Source organism: Diorhabda carinulata, chromosome 2, assembly GCF_026250575.1.
Source record: "Diorhabda carinulata isolate Delta chromosome 2, icDioCari1.1, whole genome shotgun sequence".
Lineage (NCBI taxonomy): Eukaryota > Metazoa > Arthropoda > Insecta > Coleoptera > Chrysomelidae > Diorhabda > Diorhabda carinulata.
In genome coordinates, this window is record NC_079461.1 from 14,019,569 (window position 1) to 14,039,341 (window position 19,773).

Below are 19,773 nucleotides of genomic sequence, written 5' to 3' on the forward strand. Positions count from 1 at the left end.
CTGTCCCAATTTTATAGACGTCTTTTGAAGCACTGTATGTCACATGACGATCTTGCAATATCAGTTTACGCACAGCATCCATGGTGGCTCCAGATGGTGCGGCGTCACCAAAAGTCGAAGCGAGCTCGGCAGACTGCTATTGGTTTAATCCACGTTGGAAGTTATAGAAAATCATCTCACGAAACTTTTCGCGATTTAATTCCATTTTTTGGCCAAGATTAATGTATCAAGTATCCGTGGTATGACAACACGTTCGAGTACGTTCGCCATTAAAAATGTCAAAATTTATGATGATAATGTCAGATTTGACATATTAACATCAGTCTTGCCATATCTCAAAACTGTGGTAACCCTCTTAGAAAAGTAAGCTAAAAGGTATATTTTTATATGAGTTACACGTTAAGTGTGTACATAAATGTTAGTAAATAGTTGAGCGTGTAAGTGTTAATGTAACTATTCACTAATATATATATAAATAAATTTCTAAATAATAAAGTAGGATGAATCGTGTATATAAATTATCCAACCAGTTTTGTGATTGATTAGTGGTTATATAAAAAAGAAAAACATTTTTGTCATTTATCTAGGTTCTACCTCATAAAGTAGGGGCTAGCCGAATACGCTCGCTAAACCGTATAATAATACAGAAACGTCATCACTAAAAATGAACGGACAGAGTCCAGTGAAGCATATAATTAGATGATTAGATTGCCAAATGATTTGTAAGACGACTTGATATTCTACTCATATTTGATTTGAAAAGTATATTATATTTAAAAACACTGCAAGACATGCATGGAGAGTTCCAACAGGAAATTTGTAAAAACGCAGTTTTAGTTTATGAAACTAAAAGAGAGAAAATATTTTTTAATATGAGAATAAAAAGACAGATGTCAATATTTTGAATACGGGGGTTTTTCAGTATTAATGGTTTCTGACCAGATTTATTCCGAAATGGAGTTTTAAAATGCACAAATTTCATACAAAGCATCTTACGATTCTGAAACAGTCACAGCAATTTTATTGTCATTTTATTCTTATTATTTTTTGATTTGACGAACTATTGAAGAGCATTTTTCAGTTTTAGGAGTATAATGTATTGATAATACTGATTCGGTTCAATTGGGTTCAAAGTTATTCCGAGCTATAAAAACTTGGTCTCGTTTATGTCAAATTATTAGCTTTTTCCGGTCAACATGCTCTCTTAAATGACAATTCAATAACCCATACCCATTTGTATTTCAAATTATTCCGAAACGAGTTAAAAGAACCCAGTATGGATTTAAGCTAGTCCAGTAATGGGCATTATCCGTACTCATTAAACGATTGTTATAAAAGTTGAAGTGGAAAATGATTCAATAGAAAGAGATTATCTGGAATCATAACATTAATTAACGAAATAACAATCCAATATTATCGTAAATAATACAATAACAAAATAGTGTCCCTTTCTTAAACTTTATGTACAATCTATACAATCATCTGTACGACGTATTACGTAAAAGGCATTAAAGCTACTTAAAACAAGATTACTTATTTTCCAATGGAAACTTGTGAATAGAAGATAGCACTAACAATTAAATCGACGAATAATTCTACTAATCATCGCAAGCAAATTATGGTTGTTCTGCATAATGAAACTATCATTGGTTTTCATAAAAGCAACCATTATTCTGCTAGGCCAAAAAATTTTTATGCTTTTATTGATATCAATAAAAAATATAAAGCATGTACCTACTACCGTCGTATCTCTGATATAATAGCATGAAAAAACTGTATATACTATTTACATATTTCCTTTAAATGCATTACATCTGTTCGAAAAATAAAATGTTTCATATACCTCATCATCCGTAGTAAAAAGTCGGCCACGTGTATGTACAGTAACGAATAACGAATCACACATGGCCAAATCAGTCACATAGCGTGGACGTTCAATAACTGTTAGATTATTAACTAACTTAATTATGTAAATATTTTAAGCTATACCAGTTCGTGATGACTGTACATTTATCTTCAAGCTTAACTGTTTCCCCTAGTCCTGTACTAGGGAAGAAAACTGCATACATAATTTTCCAGACATTCCATTGTTTTTTTGCCACTGTTGGTTTTAGTGAATCTTTGTAAATTGACCTACGGCTTTTCTAGCGGGTAGGAATAATAATGAAAATGATAAATATATTTAATCCCGTGCGATTTCTACTCGCTTTGCCCTTTGGAGTTGCCACAATCGCATATGCATCTTCCATCTTATTTGATCCTACTTTTCACTCTTTCAAAAAAAGGTGGCATTTCAAAAAGCAGTTTTGATAACTGTAACTGTGACTCAAAATAAACATTTGTCATTTATTAATTCATCAATATTTCAAGTTATCAATAACATTATAACGTTACTGAAGCTTGTTGCTTCCGTATTTTTTGATTTTTCGACATACAAAAGAGTTTATTGGTATTAAAATCCGTATCCTTGATAAATGCTCAAGAATAATCATATAATGCCCGAAAACTATTTTACAATTGAGTCTATGAACAGAAAAAACAGCATAGAAACATGAATAATAAGCTCACGAAAATAAAGTCACGATAATAAAAAATATTCATAAGGATAAACATAATAATAAACATTTAGGAAATTATATTTGCCATAGATTTTCAATATTGTTATTGCTCGATATGAATTGTATAAAAAAAATGGGAATTTGAAAGTTTATCAAAAAAATTAGATTTTCATGTAGATTTGGTGCAGAAGAAAACTGGATAAATGAAATCTTCTGCAATGTTGCCGCACAATGAAAATTATATGTGATTTTGCCAAGTGCCAATGGTTGGTTCCTTTTCTTTCTAAAGGTTCTTGACCAAAAAAAGCTTGAATAATAATAAACGTAAGGTTCATTCTCAGTAAATTAGAATGGAAATGAAAATTTAAGTATTGTGATTATCTCTGTGATATTGTTTTACTTATCGGCTACTTACAGAGAATTAACTAATCATTGGTGGAAAGAATAACAAGTGAAATTATGTTAAATCGATACACATACACCAGTATGCTTATGCACATAATTTCTATCGCACAATGTGGCGTCACGTTGGAATCATAATGTGGAGTATAATGTATTCTGTATATCTGTTAGTTTTATTTTGATTCCAAAAGTAATATTTGATGTAAAGACATGTCTATATATGAATTATTTATATGGTTATTGAATTTGCCAATTAAATTTCATGATCTTTAGGCCGCTTGCGGTTTAGAAGGAATATAATTTCCTGCCTTTTCTGTGAAATGAGAGACTATTTCAAATATGAGCAGAATTATGATATTATTCAATTTAATAACATTGTTTCTGATATATCATGGTTATATTTTATTTATTTCTTTGAGCGAATTATATATAGATAAATAAATAACGTTTTGAACCTAGACACTTTGCATTATATCAAACTACTTTCTTCGAAATAAATGGAAAAAACGCGCTAAAATAAATAACACAAACTATACAAGATTTAAAAAAAATGATTAGATTTGGATCATCTCGGTAATAGCCGCTAAACATAAAAAAAAATTCACAAACACACAAAAACCCAGTAAATACGTATAGTTCTTCCAATATCAATTGCAGATTATAAAAACTGGTTCGAAACCCTTGCCGAAAATTTTGTTTGATCTACCATATACCTCATTCTATAAATTTATTATTTTTATAAATACTTCTAAAAATATGTATATCTTATGCGAGAAAGTATTCGTTAAACGGCAATTGAATCAATATCAATTGGACGGCTTTATACGCCGCTATTTAGACAGATGACCTTAAATGTAGTCCTACTTGGAACTTAAAAAAATAATTATACCTCGTCAACTTGCCACAACTGAATATTAAATTATAAAACGTGAATAGACGAGTAAAATGTACCTGCCTGTAAGAGAGTTTCGTTTAAACAGGATACCAGACGTGAACTGAGTCCATTTTGTACCAATAGGAATATTTCGAAGAAATTGTGTATATATAGCTTCGGCTAAGAGAAATGCATTTATGTTTACGATTCGATGTTTTCATTAGTAAATATAGTCCACGGGGACTGACGGTTTGTTAGATTTTTGTTGAATTCTAAACGGGAAGTAAACTGTAAACTGCAATTGATATTGGAAGAACTATACAACTCCAACCTAATCTTAATGGACAAAAAAACATTCTGATTCCAGAGTAACGTCATGCGCGAGACGTGTCAAAATTGAGCTTACAAGTCAGCATTTTGCAGTTCTTTGGACTGCATAAATTACTGCGTTAAGCCCATGTTCAAATTTCACATAATACCTAATATGTGTCATTATCATCATATGCGAAATTATCACTTGTTATATAATTAATCATAGTTAATTATTCGCAAATAATTTCATTGACCCGTTTATGTAACAGTTAACGATAGTGCATTGAAAGCTATCAATGTATCAAACGAGAACATGTTATTAAACAAATTATGCATCTGTGAATGAGTTTTTATGAGTGCTAAAAAGAAAAACGTTTGTTTAGAATTTCATTGTTCATAAAATTAGATATTTCATGATAATAATGAATTGAATACCATGAAAATATTTAATGAATATAAGTAATTGAGTTCATAAGATATTTTCGATTTTATTCATATTGTGGAACAATTTTACTGCACTAGATTTGAAATTTTCTGAGAAGTACTTCAAAACCACACTTGAATCCTTAATGCATATACAATACTACCGTGCTTACTTTGGAAGAAAATCTGATTTTATATAAAACCAATCACAAACACCTCATAGTACTATTATTGACTTATACAGGCACGTTTTTTCACAATCTAAAGTGCCAAATAATTATTAGCCACATAACTTTAATAAGAATTTATAATTTTTTTTTTAAATAAATGTTTACAGTTTCTTTACCCTAGTTGGTTTCAATCCGAAATATTCAATAAATATTGACTGTTTCCTATAATTTCTGTTTATAACAATGATTGTCTTTGTGTTTTAGTAAGGTTAATGGTAAAGTAATCACTTGAGTTGGAAAATGACCCCTCAACGTCGCAGACAAAGGTAAGTTTAGTAATAAACTAATTAATATGATGTAATTTTAGACTCCCGCTAAAAACTGTGATTGCCCAGAAAAAATTAGCTTATTCGATAAAATTTCGAAAATAAGCATTCTTGAAAGGAGTAAGAAAGACAGAGGGGAGAAAAAAGAAAAATACTTCTATATGGAAAAGAATTGAACTTGTAAATTTAGAATTAAGAATAAAAAGAATTAAGAACAATAAAAGTTCATTCATAATATTTTATGTATTTATTTCTACATTGCTAGTTACCGTTAAGTGAAGCATGGCCCATGAAATGAGACTACTTGTATCTAACGAATCGTCGTAAGAACAAAACTCGTTAATAACTTAATAATTATGTTTCGCGTTTATATTCTCATTATAATAATCACCTATTGGTGGATTTTCTCCATTAAATAGATATGAGTGTGTCATTTTAGTGTATCCTAGTTTTAAGCGATCGATTTTTATTTGCTCTATACGATTTTTAATGGTATCCACGTAGATGTCCATAATAATTCGTTCGTAATTTTGGAATTACAAATACTTGTTGATTATGTGACTTTTTATTGCCTGAAAATTTTGAACACTTATTGCTGGTCCGCGCCATGTGAAAAAGAGGACTTTTGGGATGATAATAATTCGGTATTATCCTCAACATAGTTCTAAACTGCTTCAAATTTTGTTTCTTCTTCTGTGAAACAATGAAAATAAGATCATTCATATTAAATGGAAAAACACGCTACCAATTCTATGTTGATGTGATGATCTATTTTCTTATAAACATATAAACTTCCTTTCGTGTCTCAAGGTTTAATATCACGGTTTTTTATGAATCTTAAGTTATAATACGTCTCACAATGTATTCACTCATTGCCTTTGCCACTAACTGTTCATGTACTTTTTTTACATATGAACAACAAATTATTAAACTGTAACAAATGTAAATACGAAAGAATGAATAACATTCACGAGAAATAATATCATGTACTCCGTAAAAAAATCATTATATATTTGGTGACAACTTAACTAGACTAAACGAAATGGTTGGCGTCCGATGGTAGAACCTAGTTCCAAGCCCCTTTAAATTCGTGGATTAGCTGCGCCAAAATCAGTGAGGATAGTTCCAATTAAAGTTATTATACTTATCAATTTTAGTTAGGAAATATATATGAGCATTTGTTGAAAGATTCTCACCTACATTTAAGCAATTTTCAATCCTTAGCTTCTGTTTAAGTGAGTCGTTGTGAAGATTTTTAAAAATGAAAAAACTTGAGTATAGAGCCTTCTTTAAATATTAAATATAAGGCACTCTTCATGGAGACTCTATGCCATCATTTATATCCGTGAAATTTTGGGCAGTTAAATTCCAACGTAGCTATATATCAGCTTAACAGCTTGATTGACGATATGTATTCGTGTCGGCCAAAAGCTGCGACAATCAACGATATTATCGGGAAAGTTCAGCAAATGGTACTGGACAACCATCTGATTAAGGCAAGATATCAAAAGAACGCATTTGCTATGTACTGACTCAAAAAGTATTATGCATCCGTGAGCTATCTGCACTTTGGTTAGAGCATCCCAATTAACATTTTAGAGTCATTATTGACATGGTGTTAGCAAAATGGGTCGTATTTTCTGCTTCGATAACTGCAAATGGAACATGGATCCACTACTATACTTTTGAAATGAACAGTCAAGACAGTGGATTGCAAAAGGCGGTTCTGCACAGAAAAAGAACAGATGGTTATGAAGTTATGTTCTATGAATGTCATCAAAACCAATAATAGAAGAGTATTACACATCATTGCTTGATAAGATAAAGGGAGAAACTGCAAAAATATAACGCAAATCCACGAATTTAACTTCGAAGTAGTTGACCAGCCACAGTACTTACCAGATCTGTACCTTACTCACAATTTCCTATGGTTTATCCTTACTTTTTCTCACAAAACAGAGATTTTCATCAGATGAAGTTACCGCAGAAGTATGCGCCTATTTTGGGGAGAAATATGGCAACTCATATTTGGTGCTAAAAATGTTAGAGCATGGCTGGACTAAGTGTATAGATTTAAAGAGACTATGGGGCAAAATGGTTATGCGGAAATTGCATTGTTTCAATGTAAGGTTGAAATCTTTTTAGACAGCCCTCGATATATTCCTGAAAAAGACAACCCAACCATTACGCTATCTCCAATATACACAAGTGATCATCAGCTGCTACCAGCAATAGCCTTCCAAATCATTAGTACAACATTTCTAGGTAAATTTTAACATCACACTATAATGCTTTCCATTATCATTATCTGAATCAGCTAAAATATTTTTTAGAGTGTGTACGCCAAATGAAGATTTATTTGTTGTTGAGCGATCCGTAATCAAATTGAATTATCAAAGAGAAGTTGTCTATTAGTAAGGGTGTAGCCCACAATCTTTAATTAGATTACGAGCAAGGTAATTGAAATTTGAATTTCAATAACATTTTAAGAATGCGGAATTAAGAATAAAAAAATAATAGAGAAACACACCTTCCTAATAAAAAATTAAATATTCATAATAAAAACTTTTTATGCTCTAGGTTAAATTAGGTCTCGAGTTGTCTCTCTTTGGAAAACATTCGTAGTAGATATGTTTTTAAAAATAGATGTTTTCGAAATATTTTTTGGAGCTCTATTTAGAAGAATACAGAGATGAGAAATATTGCATTTTTTTATTTCTTTGAAATCATTAGTCGATTTTTACTTCACTTATTTTGTAGATATTGTTATTTTACGACATTTCGAATGCATGATAAGAATACATAAATTCTCAAATCAAAAATATTCACATTTTGGCGTATGCTTTCTAGTAGGCAATTCTGGGAGGGCAATCCACTTGCCTACCACGGTTTAAAATTTGTTTATATGGCTCAGTGCAACGTATTGTAAGAAAAACAAGTGTATATATCTAACGAACAAATCACTAGCCCTATGCTGACATACTATTTCTGAATGTTTACTTTCTGTATTAAAATATATACTTTATGTATTAAAATAAAATTTTTCATAATCAGATATAGAAGGAATAACATTTTGTTATTTAACATTTAGCATTTAACAACAATCTATTTGCCACTCATTTGATATCTTTGAAATCTGGTTTCAAGGGTCTATTTAGTCTTGCTAATGTGCACGAAAATGAACTGGCGCTATGTTGCAAAAGAAACGTCTAAGCAGGAAGATCAACCTTTCATAACTGGTTACCAAAAAATACTTTACTATTATATTCATTACTATAACAGAAATTCAAACTTCATGAAGGTTTGTCTCAAATTTGCATAATAGTGAAAAGTTATATTCTTGCTATTTTTCGAATAAGTGTTATGAATGGATGAATGGTCCGAATTGTTGTGTATTACAAATCTTCCGCACACTAATCTCATTACTAAATAAAAAATGGGGAGGAGATATAGCGATAAAAAATATCTGCATTCGGTTTCATACAGATTCAAAAAGAGATTTTAAGGAAGATTCAATAGAGAGACTTACTTAAAATTACTCAAACAAATCAAGATATGCCTGATAACCTCTCCATAAATCATGTGAATATAAGTAGTTAAAGTGAAATCATCACATGGCGATTCTGCCAATATAGCAACAGAAGATAAAGAAATTTTTCAGTATAATTGTGTATTGTGTAATATATCAAGTGCTTGACTGACATTTCAAAAACGAACGTTAGATGTGCTTTGATATAGTTCTCATAACTCTACCTGCCATGTAATTTCCACATTTTCGAAGAATTTCTACTAAATTTAGCTTTTATTATTATTCCCTATTCACTATTCACTATTCGATCTATTCATAAAATATTATTAATTGATTATATCGAACATTTTCAATGATTTAGCGTTTTATTCACCATTTTCATAAACCTTTATTTTCTATTTTGGGGAAAATGTGTGTCACTCATCTGAAAAATTAGTTTTCATTTGTGATTAATTTGTAATTAGATCAATATTAATGCAAAATTCACATTGATGTCACATCTTTCATGATCTGAAAATTCAATGAGCATCGTTATTTTTTTATTTTCAAAAATAAAAAAATAATTTCCCTTATACCCGATTACCATAATTTTTGAATCTTTATAATTAAATTTATGTTTCTTTGATATCTCATGGTTTGTTAATGCAGTTCTATTTTTTTAATAAAGATTCAAAAATTCTCTCTATTTTGTAAATTCTAACAAATTTAATTTTTAATTAATTTTTATCCTTATTTTGATATTCATGATGAAGGTGATCTATAGATCAATATAAATAAGGAAATTGTCAGTGTCAATATCATATTTTGATAAAGACTTAAATAAAAATCGAAATGTCAAAATTTACCTCTTTTAAAAACTATCAGAAAAAACTAATTTTAAAACAGAGCTGACCTAAAACCAAGAACATGTAGATGCATTAATATATCAGAAGGTCTAAGAAATAAGAAATTTATAACAATGGTACATCTGAGAAATAACGAATTAAAACTTTCGTATAAATAAGTAGTTACATTAGTGAATTCGAACACAAGCTCCATCCACTTTTTTGTAACTTCCATTGTAGCCTCTACCCATGCTATTCGTTTTCCCCTAAATTTTTGATTAATTATGTTTCCTTTGCTTTTCTATTACTCTGCTTATCAAATTCTTTATTTCAGTCTGCTGTTTTCAGTATTATTCCTATGATTTTCTTTTTTTCGTTATTTTGTATTATATCCTTCGTAGAGACATCTTCAACTCTACGTAAGTACTACATTGAGCAGCTTAAATTCCACTATTAGGTGTTACAAATACACAACTAACATAACTATGGTTTAACAACTGGTCTAAATATTGTTCAGTATACGTTTATTTTGTTTTTTTTTATCCTACACTGATCCTTTCGATTACATATGTCTCCTGTCATCCATTACATTGTATTCCTGCACCCAAATATTTCAAATTCTTGTTCTAATTGTAATTCGTGTACATCAATCATGAGGTTTTCTTCTGCTACCATAATTATAAACTTTCTCATGTATATAATCATGTGTTTCAATGTTTTTATATCCTCTTACAACCCATCTTCCGATCTTACCGATTCTATATAATATTTGTATTTGTTTAACTTCAACTTTCACTTCTTTAATATATCATCCATTAACATTGTAAATAACGCTGAACTATACCTCCCTGGATTAAGCCTTTTTTAAGTAATATCTTCGTATTGATGATCGCCTTTTTTTACATGGTTCCTAGTTGTTCCATAAATTTTATATTTTATATTATTTATAAATTCAATCAATCAAGTCCTGATTCAGGCCCTTTTTTATACATATGAAACACATTTTGGTTGATTTTCAGTTTTTTGCTACATGTGGAGCTTTTGACTAGTTTTCTAGTATTTTCTGAATCGAATTTGTAATGTTATTTCGTAAACTCTCAAATCCACAATCAGCACTGTGATGTGATACCTTCATAATTATTAAATTCCCTTTTGTTGCCTTTTTGAAACATTATTCCAACTTTTCACAATTCTCTGTTCTTCCATAAACCCTGTAAAGCTTTAGTTAAAATATGCATCTCTTTCTTAAAAAAATAGTAACATTTTTTATTTATAAAGTTCTTAATTTGCTCACTACTAAAATCTGGACTAAAAATAAAAGAAAAGAATGATTCCAGTATATCTTTTACTGTAATAGCATTTTCTGAGAATGACTTTGTTCCGAGTTATCTACCAGCACAGTACAGTACAGAGATATTACAAATGTAATCATAACTCCAAAATGGAAATAAGATTATAAGGAATGTACATGAAAACATTGAGAATTTGTTGAGGGTTTCAAAGTTCATTATATCTTCAGTAAACCGAGAGATCTACCAACAATTCAAACCATAATATTGGCTAAAGCAAAACCCCTATGGACCAAAATTCTGGAAGTCATTTCCGAGATAATTGAGAAGTTCATTACGTAACCTTAGAGTTTATGACAATCCAAAGAATAATTTCATAGTCACTTCTTGGTATAATCAGTAAGTTATTCCACTATTAATAAGTGATTTTGATAATGTAACAGATTTATATATGTGAAAGCTACGATTGAAATTAAGAAAAAATGGAGAAACCATATCTCAGAATTCAGTGATGAAAGTGAGGAAAAGTGAAGGAAAACAAACTGTCGTTACATTTACTATTGATATACATAAAATTATATATTGAGATACAACATTTCACCTCTGTATATACAGGGTTTGTCCGGAAAGTAATAGGACTGAGTCGATTTAAAAAAATTTATTGAGCCAATCGTTACAATTCTTTAAAAACTTTCAAAATAGGCTCCTTCTGCGTCGATGCAGCGCTGCCAGCGCGATTTCCAAGCATTGAAGGCGTCACGGAAGGCATTCTCCGGAATAGCCTTAAGAGCCGCGGTGCATGCTGCTTGGATCCCCTCTGTCGTCTCGAAATGCTTGCCTTTCACCGGCTTTTTCAGGCGAGGAAACAAACAAAAGTCCGGGGGGGCCACATCTGGGCTGTAGGGCGGCTGCGGAAGCGTTGGAATGCCGGCCTTAGTCAGGTCGTCAGTGAGCACTTTTGGGACCATCTTCGCGCACACCTTGCGCATGTTCAAATGCTCCGTCACAATGTCATTAACCACATCTGGGTAAGCCTGCTTGATCATATCAAACATCTCTGTCGCAGATTTACCGAGTTTCACACAGAATTTAATCGCGTACCTCTGCTCTAACGAACGCTGCATTTTCAGCTTGCACAACTCACATAAACACGTCGCGCGAAAATGCCTGTCCTGACTCTCCAGGTGCTCGGAGGCAACTGACCAGCCGCTCGTTTGTTAGCTAGGAACGCCCTCTACCGAATCCAGTCGGTGCGCGCACGCTCTGAAGTACAATCGCGGCGGAAGAAAATCAGTCCTATTGCTTTCCGGACAAACCCTGTATGTATTTTAAAATTATCTGATGAAATCGTACAAGTTATTTCAACAAAGTTGAATGTATACAGCGAATTACATAATATATAACAAAATTACAAGTAAAATATAAAAATGAACATTATGGAAAACTCCTATAACTTCCTTATAAGAAATTAGTTACTAATAAAAAAGAAATAAAATCAAAGTCAAATGATTTCGTGTGTACGCAATCGTTTCTATAAGTGGAAGGTGTTCCGAAGTGAAACAAATTTTGTATCGTTTTCTCCCTTTCCCGGGCTCTTCAGTTAGTTCTGCGCATCTTTTGCGCACATGAAGCAGGCGCAATATAGATTAAGTGTTTCCAACGAGAGAAAAAATGAATACTGTTGGCACCGTAAAATAGAGACGTTTTTTCCCATAAGAACTGTCCTTATAGAAGTAATACATATATGGATTATAGATTATTTCATGTTTATTATATATAACCTCACTAAAAATACGCATTTTTATGGTAGAGTCCTTTTAGTCTATAAGCCCGTGAATCGCAGATATCCGTTATTTTACAAAAACTGAAAGTTTGACAGCGACGGTACTAAAAGTATATAAAATACCGATCTACATTCATTAAATAATGAAGTGTGGTTTTTTGGTATTACCTTCAGAATGTTATAAAAATCAGCTCATTCATTGCTAGACACCCTTAATATTCATCAAATTATAATTCTACTTACGTTATAGTATATAAGCTTATCCTTGTATATAATACAGTGGGTGCGAGTGAGATTACTGAAAATTAAGTGTCAATATCATAAATCTTACAATTAAAGTATAATTATTGTAAATTATTGGGGAGTTTATGTTTAATTTCATCAGCCGTTAATTGCAGTCACGTTTGGTTTTTTTGGATAATGAATTTCTTTTAGAGCTATTGCCTTAAAAGTTTTTTATCTCCTCCTGTAGAGAATTGACTCTATAAGTGGGAACCGTTGCCTGATATTTAAGAATTTTCGGATGTATTTAATTCAATGTTTCGATAAATGTTTCCGAATATTTAAAGTGTTTCACCCAATAATAGTTTCAAAGAGGCGGACAAAATTATCATAAACCAATCCAGTATAAGTCTAGGTGTTTTTTTAAATTTTTTCTTTCTTTCTATTTCAAGTTTTCGACTCCTTGATATTCTATAATTTATTTATTTCTTTTTAAATTCTTCAAAGTCATACCTAGCATAACATACTTAGACGTTTTGACTTGACCATTATGGATAGGAGTAAAAGTAAGATCAATTTCAAGGGAATTCGCTGCATAAATTCTCTCCAACGAATCAGTATATAATTCATGTAAATAAATCAATAAATGACAAAGGCCGTTATTGATAATATCTTCTTCTATAATTTTACTAATTTCATGAGAGCTTCTTGGTGTGACTCGTGATGATGATGCTATTCACTTCTAATATATTTGAACGATACATTTAGTGATGTAGTGCATTTTCCAACTTGTAATACTTTCCAATCTACTTAACAACTCATTATACTCTTCTTGATTTTATATGCTAAACATTAAAAAATCGGCATTCAAATCTTATTTCTTGTCATTTATTTATAAAAATGGTAACTAAACAGTTACAATTATTCCTAATGTTAGAAGGTTTAAGCTGGTTGATGTTGCTGTCTATTACACATCAAGTAATGCTGATTTCGAGAAAACACACATTTTAATTTTGTCAATAATGTCCACAGCTGCATGGGAAGGTTGAGGCTCTGTGGTGGGTGTGATACAATCAATTCCGGCATATTCGATGAACCTGATATTGAATCATACTTTCATCTTTTCCAACAATCTTTTCAAAATTTTTAGGTATTTTTTTCATGATTTATAACATTCTCAGTGATCACCACTCTCTGTATATTCATGTGGAGCTATTGTATCATTATATTTTAAGTTATGTTTTTTTTTCAATTTTAAAATTAATTCACATTTTTTCAATGTGTCGTCAGAAAATAATATGATTTTGCCACAACTTTTGTTACAATTATCACAAATTAATATATCACCATCGCCCATGACTTGTTTCTAAATAAAAAATTACTTTAATTTCTAAAAATCACATGAATAAATTGCGAACATAAATGTACGTATTATAAACGGTTAAAATTGAATAAACTGTATAATCTATATTTATTCGAAATATTTAAGTTGTTGAATAATAATGGATATTAAATTAATAATACTTAAAGCATATAAGATTATTTAAACTGATATAAGCATGTACTAATTATCAAAAAAACATACGGAGTAGAAATAACAACTGTACAGTGTAGAACAATCTCACTTGCACCTACCTATTTATATACTGCCCCGCGCTTGCTTCTATAGCTACCCTACATGATTGTCTGGCAAGGGGTTGAAATTAGCAAAAATATTATTTCTCAAGTATTATATATAGAAATCAGCTTTTGTACTATACCGTGAGTAGAATTATAATTTAACGAACATTACGTGTTTTTGTCAATGGGTTAACTGTCTAGCAATGAATGACGTGATTTTTAATAACATTCTAAAGATAATACCAAAAAATCACACTTTATTTTTGTTGAATGTGTTTCGGTATTCCACATATCTTTAGTACCGTTTTTCTGCCAAAGCCAAGGTAACACCCAAACTTCATAATGGCTCATCGTTCTTACATGTGTTTGGAGCATACGCTAACAAACTTTCAGCTTTTATAAAATAACGAAGATCTGGGGTTCCCGGGCTCTCACTCTATTAAGAAATCAGAAAATTTTCAAATTTCAGCATAAGAAATATTGCGTAAGATATCTCGAAATCTAGATGATATAGATAAAAAATTGTGACGTTGTTATAACTTGCAGTGTAACCAGATGAATAATACAAAAATAACTGCTCTACGATGAAAAAAGTCCACACAGTTTTCCAAAATTTAAGAGGCAATTACAAAAAAGACAATATATCATTCCAGGCAACTAGAAAACATTTCTAAAATTAATCGCGGGACTGACGAATATTTTGAAAAACTAAATTATCTTTCGGATAAGGAACTTGGCTAAACTTTAGATTATGGACCGTCGAATTAGATGTTCATATTTTTATAGCAAATAGTCCATGAGGTAAAGAGTTTATATACGTAATTTTGAATTGTTGATATAAATAACGAGCCAGGTAGCGGCGAAGTATCCTGGTTTGTTTGTCCCTACAAGCACCCCGACTATGTTTGTAAGGTAGGTTAGATTAGGTTGGTAACGTTGACCAGCAAGAGAGCTAATATTTTATTTTGCAAAGCCTGAGGAGTTTCGATTTAGTAGGTTACGTTATGCTAGAAACGTTGACCATGTCGCAAATGAGCGAGCGAAGTCAGAGCTGAGGGGATAATTCATTATGTTAGGTTGTCAGTAAGACTACGTTAGGTCAAGTAAGGTTGAGTTAGGTTAAGTTAGGTTAGGTAATGTAAGGTTCGGATAGATTCGGTTATGTTCGTTTAGGTTAGGTTAGATTTAGGATGATTGATGACTGTAAAATTCTTTTGAGAAATAAAGAAACTTATTATTATCATTTTGTATTTTATTGTAACCCTCAACCAACTATAGAGTTAACAATCCATAAGTTTCATATGGCCAGTACTAATATACACCCAATAACTTCGGTTTAAAATTTTTGCTCCTTTTACGGGAGGGTGTCGCAGTTCTTTCCCAGGGGAGGGGGCACTCCTCGCAACTCCTTCCAGGGACGCGGAGAAATCACTAATATAATTACAATTTATACTGGTCAGTACTGATTTACACTCGACATAGGCTAAAACTTTTCTTCGTAGCCCCCTTTCAGAGGAGGGCATAAGCTTGCTCCACCTTCCCCACCCGCAAATCACTATAAATAGACGGTCCATAATTTGAAGTTTCACCACACAGTGACATAAAATTGGTTGATAAAGCTGATAAGAAGATATTCACAATGTGGAAATGATACGAAAAGTTTTAAATAGAATGAGAAGTTATTTTCCCATCTTCAAAACATAGTACTACGGAATAACTACAACACATACCTGATAAAAATGAGAAATAGTAGTTTGAAATTGTTGTGGTGGTCATTAGCAACTGTAAGACCTGGAACAATAAGAACTGATCATATAGACAGACCTGCAGCTGATATAAATTTTATGGATTGACGTTTTCCTAAATTGGTTCCAGTTGCAAAAAAGCCAGTTAACAATTATTAAAAAATTGAGTACTTCTTTTTATTTTAACACTCTACTAATATTAGTTTGGTATGTACTTAACGGCATCTTTGAAGTTGATTATTGAGCACATCAAAATATCGGATTTCATATAATAATTAGTTTAATGATATTTTAACCTGATTTGAGCTAGTGCTATCACTATCAAGGAACGTTCTCAGACAACATGAGCGTTACTGAGTTTCCTAATAGAAGAACGCGGTATTTTTAGAAAGAGAGCTCAAAAACAATTATCAAATAAAGATAGCAGTCGCATAATTCATTCACTTATTGGAAAAGTTACCGACTTTGAACGAATAGAAAAATAGTTCAAAAAACTTACAAAATAAATCATTTTTCCCATTTTATTACAAGTATCATTTTTTATTTAGATATTTAAAATATTATACATTTAAAATTCTTACCGACAATTGGTACAAATTTTGAAGAGCTAAATAAATATGCTTTTTTCAATTAGCGATAAGTAATCTCAACAATCATATTACAACAATAAAAATATAATCGGTTCACTAGTTTTCACCTCACTATAAAATCATGGAACGGCGTAACACAAAATGCCATGCAACTGTTTGCGTATCGAAGGATCAGGGCCAATTACTATAATAACAGAAGGAGGTGCTTATGAACATTCATTGTGATTTTCACATTTTAATACAATAAGTTTTAGCCGAATCACTCATTATTTTGTTTATTGTTGTTAAATAAGTTCAAGATTCTATTTTTTTATTCGATTTTATTTCTTATCAATCGTAATCTTGATAAATAAGTTTATTATAAATCAGTCTCCATATAATAACTTGATAAATGTCGATATTGAGTTTTTAAGGGTCTTTCACATGATAAAATCTGTTTACTAATACTGTAGTTATATGTAATAATTCACAGACTCCCGTTGGAAAAGATAATTTTCTATTATGTATAAGCCATATTTTTTGTACGCCACTGAACTTTTCCTTTGTATATCTATCATTTTTCTTCCAGAGGATCTTATATTTCTGGATGATTTTGAATATTCTAAGTAGGCGCGTAGATATAGGGATGAATAATAAAACATGTGAATTAAATATTAATTTACAAGTGTGACCTCAGGAGTTTTCTTCTCTTAGAAGTTTGATAATAATAATAGCTGGAAAAACTGTAAAAACACACTTTTAATAAAGTTAAAGTAGATGAAATATTTCATTTTAATGTGAAAAAGCGTGTGGTGCTTAATATCAGTCATGTAAATATTTTATGGTGATAGAATTTGATATAAGTAGTCATTACAAAATTATCTTGGCGCACCTACTACTTTCTGAAAATACTTCGTTTCATTTGTTTATGAAATTAAGCAAAGCGCATGTCTGAGCACGTCCCTTAGTGTTTTGCACCATGCACTACCAGAAGTCGGATAGAAAGAAATTGCCATTTTGAAGTGTTTAAAAATCGACACTTGCATATATACCAATATAAATGTAAAGACCTTTCTGTAAAGCATATCGAATCGGTCTATCTGACCAGTTGCTCTTCTTCGCGTTTCTCTACCTTCTTCTTCCTCACACGACACATAAACGTCATAACAATGCGATGAGAAATTTCACGATAGGATAAATCAACATCTGAATAGACCACAATTCTAACCAAATCAAAATCACTATATGGGCGATGATAACCGAAATCTCAATATCAAAGTTTGTACTATAAGGAAAATTGAGAGGGAGAGAGATGTAGAGAGAGAGAGAAATCTTTCTGTACACAAAAAACAATTATTGATATTTTTGAAATAGCCTACTGTAAATCTGATTGGGATATTGCCAAAAAATCAAAGTCAAATCATTTATTCCTTTTGAATGTAACACTTCAATGAAACATTATCTTATAAACAAATGAAGTTATAAGATGAGCAACGACCTGCTCACGCATAATCGAATTATTGAGAGCTAGCTAAATTATAAATTTATAAGCAATTTGCCTTCAAACATTAGCAAACAAAATGAATATTCAAGCATTTAAATCTTTATGCAAATGTCAAATAAACCGTAAAAGTTGAAAGTAATAATTATTAACAAATTTTGAAATTTGTCATGGTGTATGCGTACATATAAACCAACAGTTAAAAGATATTTTTTCAGAAATGAATTACCTAACAAAAATATTGCGGGAAAGTTTGTTAAAATTTCCTTTACCCTAATAATTAAAAATACGAATAAAAACAATAAAAATGTGAACATAACATTTCACGATAAAAAAGCGTATTAAATATCTTGATCGGTATTACCTTTTTTTATTTGTAATTAAAAGTAATAACAACGCTAAATCAACCATGTTGAGGCAATTAATGTAATACTAGCAAACTATAGTAAAAACTGAAATTATATCACAGTGGGAATGTACCTATTAAATAATAAATATTAATCAATAATTGAAAGTCCACACGAGAATTGTATTATCAGAATTTCGTGGAAATATGTGTGTAAATTCTGAAACACATACCGTGTGAGTATTTAAAAAATGAGAACGATTTTCAAAACAATTATGACTAAAACGCACCTGGTGAATTACAGAGTAAATTCTGCAGTTGCGAAAAGCGGTACCAGAAAACTAATACACTTGAACGATAAAGGTCAGGTTTCACACACCTTCACTTTACAACATAAAAGCGCACACTACTTGTCTTGTCTCAATCGTAAAATTTGTTGTCCCTGCTCGTGTTATCTCGCGCATTTTTTTCGCTCATCATCAATAATAATATTTTGAATTATTGCGAAGTAAATATCAGTTTTTAAATCACCGCTTCAGAGTCTGGATAGTACTTTAACTGAGGTATATGCGTTAAAGTCCTCATGAAATTAACACCGGTTAATGCGTTAATGCATAGGTGTATATACTCTAGGTCAGTTTTTTATTCAAAAATTTCTATAAACTTTAGCTACCTATAAGCTTTGCTCTTCAATGAGAATACGATTTTATGATTTGAAGAAGATTTTATTATTCAGTACACTAACTAAGCTTAATGCAGCGAATTTTTAATTGATGGATTCAATTACCGAAGTGAGAAATCCTCTTCGTCTCATTTCCACGTATGAAATTTTTGGCATATGTTATCTTGATAAAAAAACATTTAATAGCATTCGAACAAACCAAATATGGGATAGTTCACAACAAAGAGAAGTTGAAGTCAAATTGAGAAACAACATCAAAAGTACATATGAAACAACAAGGAACTAGATGAGGATAAATAATGACCAATAAACAATTATTAAGTAGGATACATAAACATGAAATTAGTTGGAATCTCTGAATGTGTTTTTGCTCACGATTCATTATTGTTCGCTAAAAATTTCGAAGAATTGAAACAATTTATTATCATGGAAATAAGCAACAAAATTGAGGAACATAAATATCAATATATGGAGGACAAAAATATTGGTAATGGGGAATCAAGAAGACCTTAAATTTAAAGAATACAACTGAACAAGTGAAGAGTTTCAAATATTTAGGCGTGGACATACAGAGCGTTGGAAATCAAGAAGCAGAGGT

General features: G+C 31.0%; 1 protein-coding gene across 5 annotated transcripts in view; it reads right to left on the reverse strand.

The window, feature by feature from the left end:
- Window positions 1–19,773, reverse strand: part of LOC130903921 (proton-coupled amino acid transporter 1-like) — a 106,853-nt gene that overhangs the window by 67,275 nt on the left and 19,805 nt on the right. Inside the window, exons 1-2 of one of the 5 annotated variants that reach the window (XM_057816312.1) lie at window positions 18,784–18,901; window positions 16,063–16,123 (exon numbers count right to left, since the gene is read on the reverse strand). The exons of 1 other annotated variant lie outside the window; for it this stretch is intronic. Coding sequence is in view for 1 of the 4 variants with exons in the window: in XM_057816308.1 (XP_057672291.1) it covers window positions 18,512–18,558 (47 nt within the window). In the remaining 3 variants the exon portion in view is untranslated. Of the gene's footprint in view, window positions 1–16,062; window positions 16,124–18,511; window positions 18,589–18,783; window positions 18,902–19,773 lie in introns of those variants that run through there. 3 more of the 5 variants (XM_057816313.1, XM_057816310.1, XM_057816308.1) reach the window with 3 other exon arrangements.